Source organism: Lutjanus erythropterus, chromosome 18, assembly GCF_056507025.1.
Source record: "Lutjanus erythropterus isolate fLutEry1 chromosome 18, fLutEry1.hap2, whole genome shotgun sequence".
NCBI classification, from domain to species: Eukaryota; Metazoa; Chordata; class Actinopteri; order Lutjaniformes; family Lutjanidae; genus Lutjanus; species Lutjanus erythropterus.
The window spans coordinates 9,157,423-9,172,287 of record NC_139334.1 but is presented as its reverse complement, the minus strand read 5'-3'; the positions used below and the strand labels follow the sequence as shown (position 1 = coordinate 9,172,287).

At 42.6% G+C, this 14,865-nt stretch overlaps 1 protein-coding gene across 1 annotated transcript in view; it reads right to left on the bottom strand.

Moving 5' to 3' along the window:
• The window catches only part of LOC146310609 (cysteine-rich motor neuron 1 protein), a 45,376-nt gene extending 33,248 nt beyond the window's left edge, over positions 1-12,128 (bottom strand). Inside the window, exons 1-3 of the mRNA XM_084742883.1 lie at positions 11,689-12,128; positions 5,063-5,224; positions 4,605-4,778 (exon numbers count right to left, since the gene is read on the bottom strand). Coding sequence (XP_084599009.1) covers positions 4,605-4,778; positions 5,063-5,224; positions 11,689-11,986 — 634 coding nt within the window. The 5' untranslated portion in view covers positions 11,987-12,128. The remainder of the gene's footprint in view (positions 1-4,604; positions 4,779-5,062; positions 5,225-11,688) is intronic.
• Between the last annotated feature and the right edge of the window lie 2,737 nt (positions 12,129-14,865).

The following is a 14,865-nucleotide window of genomic DNA, read 5'->3' as shown; positions in this document are numbered from 1 at the left end:
AGTTTTGTTTCCTCTTTGAAATCACTACCCACACACATACAAACATTCACACACTGGGAAACGAGCAGCTAGCAGGGTGCAACAGGGGCCATAGCTTCCGCAGACAGCACACACAAACACACAGTGCTGCCTGAGACGTCTCACGCCCCTGCCAGCCAGTGGCGGTCTGGCTCGGCCAGTAATAGCTCTGCCACAAAGAGGCTGCAGCCAAGCAGAACTAACAGTCCTTTCACAAGGGCAGAGAGAGGCAAGACAGAGGTGGCATAGGTGGGCAAGTAAATTTGTGGGAGCAAGGTCAGTTTGTGCCATTGCACCACAGTGGGCACTGATTCCCTGTCTGATGAACTGTTCGTGAACTTCCCCATGCCGGCGAGGGACAGATTTTACTCTGTTGGAGACCCAAAAGACAAATTTGATGTCTCACCAGGATCCATAACATCTACATCCATAAACTCATAAAGAACATAACAAGTCGTACATAAAATATTTCTAATATAATATTTCATTATAAAAGTACGTCACAGTAATAATCAAAAAGTGTTGAGTTTGTATCAACTCATATAACTGACATATATTACATATTATACATATATTGTAGACACTGCATTTGGATCGTACATATGGCGGCAAATTTGACGTATCGCAGTAACAGGCCAAAGCAGTCAATGCGGTGTCTATGTATATAGGTCTGTGGTATTAGCAGTCTAATGTAGTAACTTCAAAAAGGCAAACAGGAGCAAATCGAAACAAAGCTTTGTACTAAACCACTCTAGTGACAGCAAACAGTTCACATCATGCCTGGACTAAGTAGTTGCCAAGTTTCCAATTTTTGCAGTTTTGCAAATGTGACTTTTTGTTAGTTATGTTGGTAGTCCTGGTTCATAGTTTTAAACCATTGGTGAAGTGGCTCTTATATTTCTTAACCCCAGCTGTATTTTGCCTCTGCGTTGAATGTCATGGTGTCTCTCTTTATGCGCTGCCTACTACTACTTGTGGAAATGTGGTATGCATATTTCTCTGCTAACTGGCAACCCCACAGAAATGGTCCACAACCCATTTCGGGTCCTGACCAGGTGTGAACCAACATTAGTTTGTGGACTGCTGTTTTTGAAGGCTTGAGTAAGAAGGTAGACAACTTGACTGCTTCAGCTTAGCTTGGATTTTCTACTGTCACTAGCAAATGTTAGTATTAAGTGATGCCAGTTGTATGAATCACCTAAACACTGTTGACTGCTGTTGCTTGTTCCTGTCAGTGAGCACCAGCAGGGGAATTCCTCGAAAATAGCAGTTAGGGGCCTTATCATGAATGAAATATGTAAACCATCCTAGAGTGTAAAATTACCAAACACCACCCTCCAAAGACCCTGGGGCATGACACAAATATCTCAACCAAAGTGGCTTGTTGTGATTTCCTATGTTCCTGCATCTGCCTTCCCCCCTCCCTCTCCTACACTTATCACATCCTCTTTTCCCTGACATGTGGCTAATACGTCTGGCGCACCATGTCGCTTCCGACCGAGCATTTGCCGCCAAATTACATCAGTGTCTTGAGAACAGGATCCCGGTAAAACTAAAAGAGGCAGCATTAGGTGACTGAACACCAACTGTGGTAGTGAGGCAGAAAAGATGTTGAGTTTTAACAGATCACAGTGAGTCACAGCGGAGGGATGAGCTGACAAGACCGCTGAGTGCGTCAGACAGAAAGTGAGAGGCTAAACCATTACCATGTGTGAGCTCTCAGATCTCAGGAAGAGAACCTATGTTTCGACTGATGTCTGTGCTGAGGAACAAAGTCTGATTTAATGCATAGCATTTTTATATTTTCAGTCTCATGTTCTGTACGATTTATCACATTCAAGCCAGTAAGAATGTTTTTCATTAACCATGGATATATTTGTCATCTGATGTATGGTCTGATGTTTTACTTTGAATTGACTGTTGAGATATCCTGTATTAAATTCAAAATTGAATTTTGGTTTTTATTTGCCATGCTTACTCATCTTACTACTTTCCAAAGGTATCCTGTTCATGGGGTGCACCTATTGTAAGGATTATGTTTGTTAATGATTCATCCACTGATCATTTTCTTGTTTAATCATTTAATCTCTGAACACTCCAGTTATGTCTGAGGGTATTCAGTTAACTTTCATCCAAGACTAAGCAATTGAGCAGTTATACACATTTTGGAAACTTAAAATATTTAATTTATTTTCTCAAAAAATGTATTTAATGATTGATGAATTACTAAAATGGTTTATAGGTAAATTTATATAGATGTATCATTCAGCTGATGGTTTAAGTTTTCTTTCTCATGTTGTTCGGGAAGAAGAAGAAGAAGAAGAAGCTGTGCATGTTCATGTGAAGACAAGTGAGGCTTCATGCCTGGGTGCAGGTTTACAGGATACATTTGCTAGCAGGGCATGCTAACACAGATCTTAATAACTACTTCTGTCGGGACAACGAGGGGTTGACGGACGCAAGAGTCCAACATGACTGAGCGAATAAGATCCTAACCACAGAGTCCCGGTCTGGACGCAGAGGAAGCTCTTTCTGATGACAGACAAAGAAAAATCTCTGCCGAGACATCTACACAAACAAGATAATTATCACACACAGACACGTGTGTGCATCTTTCTGCATGCACTTGCATACTTACAGACATAACAGACACACACACACACACATCCTGGTCTCTTACTTAATGAGGGGCCATCAGAAGGGTGTGTGTGTGTGTTGCAGTGAGAACTCATAAGCTGCTGAAAAATGTTGTTTACAGTTTTCACTGGTGTGAGTTTAAACTGTCATCCGTTAGGCTCAGGCTTTGAGATGAGGGAGTCAGAAAACATAGAGGAGCAGATCTTTCATTGTAACACTAGACTTCAAACAATAGAATATTTGATGAACACACTTCCTGTGGGATTTACTGAGTAAATGGCTCATGTTCTGTAATAACCTCTGGGTTATTTGCAGACTTAATAACCTCAAATATGTTTCCATGGCACATTCGTAAAGTGCTGTTGTTGCAAGGGAGGCAGAACCTTGAGTATCAAAGGAGAACAACATGTGGATAAAAACGTGAGCAGTCATAGTCACATGCTTCAGACTTAAAGGGTAACTTCAGTATTTTTGAACCTGGACCCAATTTGACAGTGGAAAGATGAGTCAAGACATTTATGGTAAGATATATATTGTTTCTGTCGAGTTTGAATGAAGATGACAATGTTAAAATTATAGTTTTGCAAAGGGAGTCTGGTTAGTTTGACGAGAGCAATAAAACAGCTGTTTCTGGTTAAACAAAACATACCTTACTCTTGACTCATTTCAAAAATTGTGGTCCCCATTAGAGACTTAGGCAGAAAAACTTGAGAAAATAGAATCCAGGTTGGAAAAAAAATGAAACTACCCTTTAATCTGTTCACTACAACACCAAACCAGTTTTCTTCAGGTTTACAGTACAGTGCTCCAGTTTTCTGGCTGGGAAAAGCTTGCTCAGTAAGATGAGGTTTACCAAACACACACAGAGGTTCAGTGAGTTCACTCAGTGGCAATCCTGTCCAATTTTGCAAATGTCAATCTGGAGGCAGTCACCACTTAGCGCCTGTCTATCTACCAGACAGCTCACAATCTAAATGAGGAAGCTAAACTGTCTGTGCCAATAACATTTTTCACACAGAAGTGCCAATCAGAGAGGCTGCTCAGAGCAGAGGTAAACACACATTCCTGAATTTCTATATCCAGTGATTCTCTTTTTTACCTCCCACACAGAGCGAGCATTCATCTCACACTCTGTGCATCTCCACCTGAAGGACCGTGTCCTGCACCTGAGGATCTCCAACACTCCATATTTCCATCATCGGTCTTAAGAACTCCTTCTCTTCTGTTTTTATTCCTGTGTCAGTCACATTCACACCTTCTTTCTTTCACTCTCATCTTTCTTTCTTGTTTTCTTTTCATGACATCAGTCTTGCTCTCTTTCTTTCCCTCCGCCTCCTCCTCCTTTACCTTTCCCACTCTTTGAATATAACATGAGAAGTTTTGTGGATTTTTCATGACCTACCCGGAGTAAGTTAGAAAAAAAATTAATTTTGGGATGCCTGCATTATTGGCATCCTCACTGGCTGAACTGTTACACTAACACCACTGAGATAGCTAGCCATGTGATACAGTTGGTGGGTGTATTTAGTTATCTAAATGTATAAATAGCATGACAGGCCAGAGGAAAAATATGTATTTTTGATTGTCCCTTTAAAAGGTCACTTTGCTTAAATTTAGTGGTGACCAAATTTAGAGCCACAGGGCTTTCTCATTGGTCGGCGCCAATATGCTTCCTTTCACACATAATGAGCTGGGACATAAGAATTTCAGTGCTTCACTCGGAGGTGGTTTGTATAACAAGGCAAGAACTTAAGCAGTCAAAGCTGCAGACCACTTTATAACAAAGTCTGAGCTATTATGTAAAAGAAACTTCGCAGCTGCAGAATCTATTTCAGACTCAGGTACAAATCCCCACATCTTAACACTAAATAACTTGAGCTGAGTAAAGCTACTGGTCGCTCGACTGCTGTGTGGTTGTCAGTTCCAGTTGCAGGTCATTTGGAGGTTACCTGCAGCTTCCTGGCACTGGCTGCGGTTGATGTAGGCGAAGTGGTGGTGGCAGCTCTGAGACTCACACACACAGCCCTCAGCGGTCAGGTTACACCCAGAGAACATGCAGGCCGGGTTGGATGGTCCCACATACTTCTCTCTGTGTCTTTCCCGGTGATCATGCCTGCGACCCTCTGAAACACACACGCACGCACACACACACACACACACACAAAAACCACAGTCATCAGTGAGTCACAGACAATGGCACCACTCAGGGTGAGAGGGTAACCACTAGACAAAGCCTTAGCATATGTGTCATCACTATGATATGTAAGTAGCATTAGTCACCTCAGAGCCACATCTGTTATGGATTAGCTCCTCTCAATGGACAGCATTATTCCCTCCAGCTCTGATTTTGTTCTTCTGTGTGTGTATGTGTCCATATATGTGTACGTGATGGAAGGAAAGGACTCACCTGACTTGCTGGCCTTCATGCAGGTTTCTTGGTCTGGGTAGGTGAAAGAACCCAGGCAAGAGTGACGGGCATCACACACACACTGGCCTCCAGCTCTGTCACAGCCTGTCATCAGGGGGCAGCGCTCGTCCTCCAGGCCTGCCTCTGGATGGTCAGGGAGGACTGTGGAAGACAGCAGAGGGGGCAGCGCACATTAGGGAAAGAACATGAACTTCTCACTTGGACCAGTTTGTCTGTTTTACCCATTTTGAGTGGGAACTAGAAGTATATTAGATTGCAGATCTCTGCCAGGAAACAGATGCTGTGCACCTACTGCAATGCCACCACATCTCAAGTTGGATGTGCATGCCAGGAAATTTACAATTAGCAAATGGAAATGCACCAATATATCCATATAAGGGCAGCAGACGTAAGTGCCATGTGCAAACCACAAAGCAACAACCCACTGACATATGACAGGTGATTCAGTATAAAGACAAAAAAACAAGCGCATTGGAGCATCATAGCAGGTACTTGTATAGCATTATCTTCTGTTTTTCATTAGGCGAATAGCTCTTTCTTCATCATCATTAATGTTTCATAGCAAGTTGGATTTTGTGCATACTGGCTTACGTATGGTCGAGGGCACTCATATATTGATCTTTCTTAAGAACAAATGGAAAGTATGAACATCTGGATCAATGCCACAAAAGTTTTTAAATAGTGTGCATGCACAATTTAAGCTCAAATCTGTTTGTACAAACAATTCATGCATGAGGCTCATTGTATTTGTACTACTGATACTAGCAGGTCTTCAACACCCCAATATCGCGACCACGAAGACACACAGCAGCGACATACAACAGCGGCCATCATATCATATCATATCATATCATATCATATCAGGTATAGAATCAATGTGCAGATGCTCTGTCTTAAAATAAAGCAAAACTTTTCTATGGATGTGAGTTTATGAGCTGCAACAAGGTCCAAAATGTAGCTCGCGACTGACTAGTAGGTAAGCCTTGTTTTTAGACAAGGCTAGCAGTTGTTGATCACTTGCAGCCCCTATCAGCCAGTTAAAAGGAGTGAGGCATCAGCAGTGGGTATAAAACAGAGCAGTTGATAAAATAAATTTTTCAAGATTCTTTTCCAAGAATTGTGAATCACTACCACCAGAAAAGGTCCTTGAGCATACAGTCATAAATGTGCATAAAAAGGCTAGTATTAGACCGACGGGTTTAGTAATAAGTGAAATTAGCTGCAGACAGAACAGAACATTGCTCTCACACATGATCAATCACATTATGAAAAGAGACATTGGAGTGTGTAAGCATAATCACAAGGCAATATATGCCAGAAAGTGAGATCTGTTTCCCAAAAGTGCTGAAGGGTTAGCCAGCTTACAGCCTGTGTCGCAACATATTGCCCTGGCACCACCGTTACTGAAGTGACCAGTGTATTTTGGGGCTGCTATCCATCCTCCCTCCTCATCGTGCCACACTACTTTCGCCATTGAACCCATTTGTTTGCTTTTGTTCCACAGCATGGGGCCCTCCCAGGGTTTCCATCTCTGCCCGCTGCTGGAACGCCTCTTCTGTACCAAGGCCACTTGCACCATACCCACATATTGTTCCATCGCCCAGTGAGCCTTACCCCCTGAGAACGTACCCTGAGGCTAAGCCAAACTTGGACGAAACTTAACCATAGGAAGGAATGTATTAGGGAGTGATGTATGCCATTAAAGAAAGAGCCCTAACATACACAACACCCATAGTGCTCCCTTCACATGCATGCATGAATACACGCACACATATACCCCCAAATTACCCTCCTTCACAGTTGTCCAAGCATGCCAAGAGTGGCAGCACAGTAAACAGGATGAGACAAACTGTAACACTCAGTAACTCCTTCCCAAGCCTTTAGCTCTCAGGCCTCAACCAACAGTGTAGAAGCGTGATTGGAGCTTATCATAATACTCTGGCTTTCTTCTCCAAACAGCTACACACCAGAACAATGCACCAGAGGTAAAGGTGAAAAGGTTTAACCATCCGAAATAAACACAAGTGCCTCATGGTATATTTACTGGACTACTGTAGTGATACAACCTGAAATAAAGCCCCTTAAAATTAAAATCCATTCTCAGTTAGAGGTCAGAGAAACAATAATGGGAAGACTCAAAGTGAGTGAAAAGAAACAGAATTCCACAGCTTTGCCTTTAGATGCTGTAAATCATAATAAAACACGTGTTGATCCATATTAATTTAAAACAGATATTCCGCTGTGGGGGTAAAGCCAGCCTCTTACTGTAATAAATTTTACTGTTGAAGTAAATCAATAGCTGTGTTTCTACCCAAAGTACCCAGAATCTTTAGTTCCAGGAACTAAGCTCATCAAAAGTATTGAAGTATTTTTTCAATACTATGTGTTTAAAACAATACAATATTATTTAATTATAGTATCAAAAGTACTGAAGCTAGAAACCAAATAGAAGTGTTCAGTGCAAGCCCTACCCCAGTAGTTTCTGTACTTTTGGAAAGTACAACTCCCTCATGCAGAGACTTTTTGGAGGTAAAATAATGTCCCCAGAAGGTAATTTAGACCCTGGTCCCTCCGTTGGAAATGCTCCAGGGGTTTCGAGTCCCAAAGTTCCTGTAGTGGAAATGTAGCTAATGTGACTGCAGAAGAAAGTATCTTTGCAACCACTTTCCTCACATTAAGGTTGGTTGTGTGGATGACTTCTTGGTAATGGACAATGCTCACAAGAAGCACTACAGTAAACACTGGCCAATGAAAGAGGTGAAGGTAATACTACCTTTAACCTGAGCCAGCCAACGCTGTTAATAGCTCTCCCAGACAGCCAGCGAGACTGGCGAAGCACAAGCAGCCTTTTCAATAAACCACACCGAAACTTTCCCTGTGATTTCCTTTCACCTTAAAATGATCCTGAGCTCCACATTTTTTCCATCTCGAGGCTTTCCTGTGCCTGGGAGGGTATTTTCTTTTGAGGTGGTGGTGGCAGGGGTGCCTGTCTGTGTGGGGTGCTAAATCTGGCATGTAGAAAAAGAAGTGGAAGTCAAAACAATTAATGAAAGGCTGGATACTAAAGACTCATTAACTTGTTTTTTGCTTGATCCCAGTCAGCCCAGTTTTTTCTGTGCTGGTCTGCCTCAGTTTAGCCTCATTTAGCATGACTGTGGTCTGGTCTGGCCTTGGTATATCTATTATCTGGTCTGGCATGACTCTAGCCAAAGTCTATGGCTTCATCCCAGGGGGATTCCTCTCTCAGCCAGCCATTGAGACTGCTTGTCTTGGCATCCAGGGCCAGGATGGGAAAGCTGACCTCTAGAGGCCCTCTGGCTGATAGCGAGCTAAAAAGGAAGTCTTTGAAACATTAGATAATACGAGAGGAAGGGAGAAGGAGAAGGCATGTGAAGGAGTGCAGTGGACATAGCGTCCCTGTTAGACAGACATTCTGTTACGTGGTATGTTAAGTGCCTCTGGAGCTTTGGGGAAGCGTGGCGTGGGAGGACAGACAGGAATACAATGAGAACATCAAAACAAATCATTTAGCCACAAAGGCTTCACCTGATTGACGGTCTGATCACTGAAGCAAATATGATTCAGTTAAAGGCCCAGATGACTTCTTCCAAGAGTAGGTGCCTGTGCACTCATAAGACCCCCGACAGACTGCATTATTTGATGATTTTAGATATATTTTCAGCGTCTGTGTTTAAATACTAAAGTCCTTGATGAGAATAACTGATCTTAACATCACAGGTATTGTTTTTGGAAAGCTACAACCATTTTTTACATGCATGCAAGCCAGATCTAACAGCAACAAAGCCTGGATTTAAACACTTCAACTAAGTCTAGGAATGTCCCAATCAGGTGCTCCCATCTGATTAAAAAATCAGCATGTGATAATGACACCAACCTTAGCTGAGAACTGGCTCAAGTCTTTCACATCATCATCAGTTTCTGGACTCTAACAATAATCCCAAACTCTCAGTCGCATATTTTTTTTTATGATCTTCAGCCTATAATGCTCAGCTTCCAATTTGCCTGGGTATACTTTGCAAAGGCAATTAATAGAACAGCTAGAATAGCTGGTAAGTTCAGAAAAATACATCACTTGGGATGGGATGCCATCGTTCATTGCTGATTGCTGACAGTCATTGACCACTGAGCCCTCTTACTATCATAACATTGTGACTGCTGGTCATTGCACTAACGTTATGTATCTATTTCTCCTTACCAAGTCACAAGAATGATATCATCGTCCATCCTAGTGTTTTACTGTGGACATTCATAGTCACATGCCAGTTCAGTAGGCACTACCCAACCCTTTATCACTTTACGCAGCCAAATCAAGACAAAACACCACTTATGTCATATTGATATCCAGATTTTAAAACAATATCTAGTCTCATATCAGAGTATTGATATATTGCCCAGACCCAGCTTCAACAACAACAAATTAAGAGCGGTGATGATGCATTACCAAGGTACCTGTCAAATAATATCCAACATATCACCTGTGTTGTCAGTTGTTGTGCCCACACTAACAGATTATGGCCACCCAGAAAATCAAAACTGTGAGCAGAGAAGCAGGGGATCAGAAAGCGGAAACATTTGGCCCCTACTCCTGATTGCGAGTCTAATCACTTTAAGACTCTTGCAGCTCCAGGAGGGAAATCTGGGATCAGCCTCCAGCAGCCTGCCTACTGTGGCCCCTGAAAACACACTGGGAGGTGTTGATTTACCCCCACCAAGACCCTCAGGGATATTGAGATTGCGTGTGTACGTGTGTCTGATTTAGGGGTCAGCAGCACACTCCGAGGCCCCTGGAGCCACAGGACCAGAGGCACGACTCAATCAGAGGAGCCATTAGGTCTCCCTCTCCTTCCAAAGCTGTTAATTTGCAAGAAGAGATGTCCTCCAGACGCCAGCCTAACCTGTACATGAGGCACAATCAGCAGCACCGTCTCCTGGGATGGCCTGGGGAGCTTAAAACCCCTGGAAAACCGTTGCAGGGACTTGGACCACCCCACAGAGGGATGATGGGAGGGCAGGGTCAGAGGATCCAGACACCCACTGAGGGCTGCTTACTCTCTCCTACAGTCCTGTCAGTCCCTTTCAATCATTCCCAAACAGGCTGTACACAGTGCAGGTGAGGGGGCTGGGGGGTCCTCAGGGGAAGGCCATTGCTACTTACTGCATTCACTGTGAGGAACCTGACACCCAAGAGGTGTCTTTGAAGTTCAGAAAGTTGCTTAAATTGTGCGTTAAATGAGCACATCCATCCATCCAACAGCCTAGTTTAACAGTGTGGACTGGCAAGACTGCGAACGAAACTCTGCTGGGGACTTTTGCAATCGTGCTGTCAAACCATTACATCTCTGAGGCACACACTGGTGTAAACAATACAGACAAGAATAAGGCAGCTTATTTATTAAATTACAGCGTATTCCAAGCAAAAGCACAGTCATTATTGTTGGGTAATCCACAATTCTGCCCTCACGCAGATTCAAACTGTCATTATTGTCTTATCTCGCCTCATTCAGTGCCTTTTTAATGTCTCTTTTAGTTGTAAAGCAAAGAGAACAGAGTCTAGTGAAGCTGAAGTGTAACCTGGTGCCAAATCACTGCTGCCAATCTTATTGTCATGCCTCAGAGCGGAGAGTGAATGAAGCTTTGAGGAGTAGAAAGAGCAGCTGAACATGACTCCTCTCCTGGCAGTCAAGAGCCCCTCAGACCTGGGGAGCCGCTCCAAGGCAGAGAGACAAGGTAAACACTGACAGTCACTGCAGTCAAGATTTGACTGACATTTGAATGGAGATGTCCTCAAGACACTTCAAGGAAGGGCATGGTTGCCTACAAAAAAAATCTGATACCGGTCACATGCTCTAATAAGGCATTACAAGTTTTATTTTATATTACACTAGACAAAAATTAGAAATAATCTGTTGTTTTCTATTCCACACTTTATTGGACTTAATTAGAGGGCAACTGGGGACACACTACAACAGAATTGTACTGAAAACTAAAGTGAAATCACATATCTGTTGCTTGAGACACACCTTCTTTGGCTGGTCCCACACAACTGACAGAAGACTGATGCCTGCTTCTTTGATCAAATCACATAATCTGTCAACAGACGATACAATGAGTCTGTGCAGTCACTCATAGACAAAACATCCCCCTGCCTCTATCATTTTGGCTTTTACTTGGTAGATCTGCTTCACATATTGTTTTTAAATTGGGAAATAGCAGAGAAGTTAACAGTACAGTTGTGTTGTAATGTGTCTCTAATTCATCCTCTAATAAAGTCAAAAGACAGTCCAACAGTGGGAAAAATACACTTTACTTTACAGTACAGTTCTGTTGCAATGTGTCCCTAATTACCCCCTGAGAAGGTCTACTAAGGGCTAAACAGTGGGAAATAGTGGACTTTAGTTTGCAGTACAGTTCTTTTGCTAATTACCCTCTGATATAATATATATTTGTAGTTTTTGTCTAATTCAATACAAATACGGCCTGAACAATAAAATAAAGTGGGACCCCTACACTTACAGCATTTAATCGCTCAAGGGCACTACAACTTCTACGCTTTAATAAAAATGACAGGACAGCCTGTTACCCACCTTTACACACTCCAATTTCAGGGATTGTGGCTGGTCCTGTTGTGTTGAAAGACGCGCAGGTCAGTCCCAGGGCGCAGTAGCCGTGCGCCCAGTCCTGCCCGCCGCAGGGCTCCCACTCTAGCCGGGTACACTGGTCACAGCATCCGCACGGATCCCTGGCCACGGTCCGGCCACTCTCGCAGCTGTGCGGGGCTTTGACGGGACAAGTCCGCAGGTTACACGGCGTGCACTCATGAGCTGAGAGCGCCCGCACCAGAAAGAGGACGTGCAATAACACCACGGAGCACTTGCTGAACATGTTTTCCAAAAGCCTTCTGTCTGTAAGTTTCCCCCAAAAGAAATGCTCCGCTTCAGTCAGATGATAAACCACATGAACTCGATGTACACTGCTGGATGTAACTCCAAAGTTAAAGAGTCTTCTGTAAAGTTTTGTGATGAGTCTTCCCTCGGGCGCGCTGTTTATTGCACAGCAGCTCACTTCAGAAGCAGTAACACCACCAGATTCAAGTGTGCGTTTTAAGTGGCGGCCGTATCCAAAGGCGAAGGGTTCAATGTGAGCAGGTAGGCGCACGTCTCCAGCGTCTCCTCTGGATAAGTACGTGTAGAAATCCCAGTCTGACGCTGCGGACGTCCTCTGAGGCTCGCTGCTGCTACTGACACTTACACACGACAACGCAATCTGACTCTTAAATTGACATACAGGCATATAGAAATTAGCGGTGCACCCCTCCCCCTGACTGACACAGGCACCGACCAGTCACAGAGAGCCAAAGGAGGGAGGATTTGAACTGATTTATCCCTGCTCGGCAACCCGTCTCTGTGTTGCGCAATGATGCAACTTTGAGTGCCTTGAGTGTAAGTTGCGTTTTATTGTTTCATATTTTGTAAACCACTGCAAATGTGTGTCTTGAACAGCTATTTGCCAATTTTGAAAGCGGATACAGTGGTTAAAAACTCATCTATAGGCTATTTTACTGTGAGAAAAGCATCTTCAATCCTTGGTTTTGGTCATACTATTATACAGTGTAAAATCAAAACATTTATAAATTGCCAATAAAGGTGATAAGACCATAATTTACCTAAGTGACAGTTCAACACACAATATGTACATTCTGCTGCTATGGGTCTCTATTTTATTAATTGTTAAACAACCGCCACAGCTGATGAGAAACTATCTGATGTGATTTATGCATAAATCATATTTCTGGATGAGGTAACACGCATGTTATATTTAGTCAAGTCCTGACTTTTTCTCTAACGCGTCCAACATATTTGGACATGTCCAGTGTTTTCATGGAAGTTAAAACAACTAGCAACTAGCTAGCAATGGCCAATTGAATAAAATACAGATTTCTCTGGGTTTGAACAATCTTTGAAGCATTTGGGATGATGTAAGTACACAACAAAGTGTGTAACATATCTCTAGTGTGTTGTAACATTTAAATGTGGGAATGTTGTATATTATAGCTTTAAGTTTTATTCACATTACATTTCAGTCGCATTTGTGGACTTTCTCACTCTCTGACATATCTGACATATGCCATGTTTTCTTAGAAGTTACCACTGAGATGAATGAATTTTGTATTTCTTTGGGTTTGACCATTTTTGGAAACAGTTGGGATAATGTAAGTACATAACTCAAGAAAATATATGTAACATATATTTCAAGTTTTTGGACATTTAACCCCAAATAGTTTTTTCCTCTGAAGGCTCATTTATGCTCCCTTTGCTTACAAAAATAGATGCATCAATTTCAAAGGATGTAAGTGCTTCATGTTGGCATGGATGTTAAGCAATACATCCACTAGAGGGAGATGCTCTGAGGGGAAATTACCCCAAAGTCAGAAGTTCCTGACAACAACAAACATAGCGACACTGGAAGAAGTTGTAATACTGTACATTAGATTATTAGATAGCATTTTTTGTTTTGTTGTTAATATTTTTGCTTTCTAGAAGCTTACAGATGCAGACGAAATACCCCTTTGCTGAACTGTAGCATTAGCACCGGTAAGCTAGGTAGCATGATGATACAGTTGGTGGGCATAATTTGGTAGAAAGAAAATAGTTGCTACGTGAAACTGATGAGACATTTTTTTTTTTTTTGCGCTTTTTGCACCAAAACCTGAATGCCATTTAGTTCCATTATATTAAAGAAATGCAGACATCACTATGGCTGATATCTCCAAAACTTAGAAACTCCCTGTCCCATTAAAGTATAAAACTATGGCAAAAAAATAAGATAAATATATACAGCAGAAAAATATATAGTCTAGACACTCCCTCCTCATGAAGATCGTGTTTTATGTCACATGTTATGAGCCTGATTGTTCTTTATCTCTGTTCAACAATGCAGCTGTAAAGTCTGTCAAAGCCCTGTATGTGTAATCAAACATATCAGGCATTATCAGGGCCATATATCATTTACCACCTTTTGTGTGTGGATGAGTGTGTGCTCCCTTGTGTTTGTAGGTGTCCGATTGTGTGTGTACAGGCGGCTTTGGAGAGGTAAAAGGTCATCTGATGTTTGTTGATGCAGTGTTTGTGTGCTTACATCGGCAGATGGATGGTGTGTGTGCATGTGTGTGGGCAGTGGGCACAGCTGGAGGCTGATTGTGTCAATGCCACAGGCACTGAGGACCTAGAAAAAGCAAATCTGTTAAACAAAAAATACCTTTAAAAGCACCGTTTGTGCATTTTTCAGCTGCAAAAGTGAGCAAGAGCAAAGTAGACAGATTCCTACCCCATGATGACAGATAATTTAGTCTTCAGAACTAGTCAAGTGTGATATGCAAAGCTAGCTGACAGCTCTGAGGAACTAGTAAGAATTACTGAAAAGTAATGAATACAGTAACAGATATCACATATCAAAAGTGTGACGATAGTTCAATATTGGCGATTTCACTGTCATTGGAAACATTTCCACTTCAAACACCAATCAGATGTCATCTGGGATGATTTTCCGCACAATGTCAACACACAACAGCACCTCCTTCATTTGCAACATCTGCCTGGAGCCACCCGCTCCAAAACAAACACCATCCAGGAAACCAACCCCGCGGCACGCATAATCAGTCGTTGCAACACAACTCGGCTCTTGTCCTCCAGCTCTCCCTCCGCCCTCCCTCGCTCCGTCCCCTCCTTAAAGCTCTTGTCAAATGGGCCGACCTGCTGACCGCT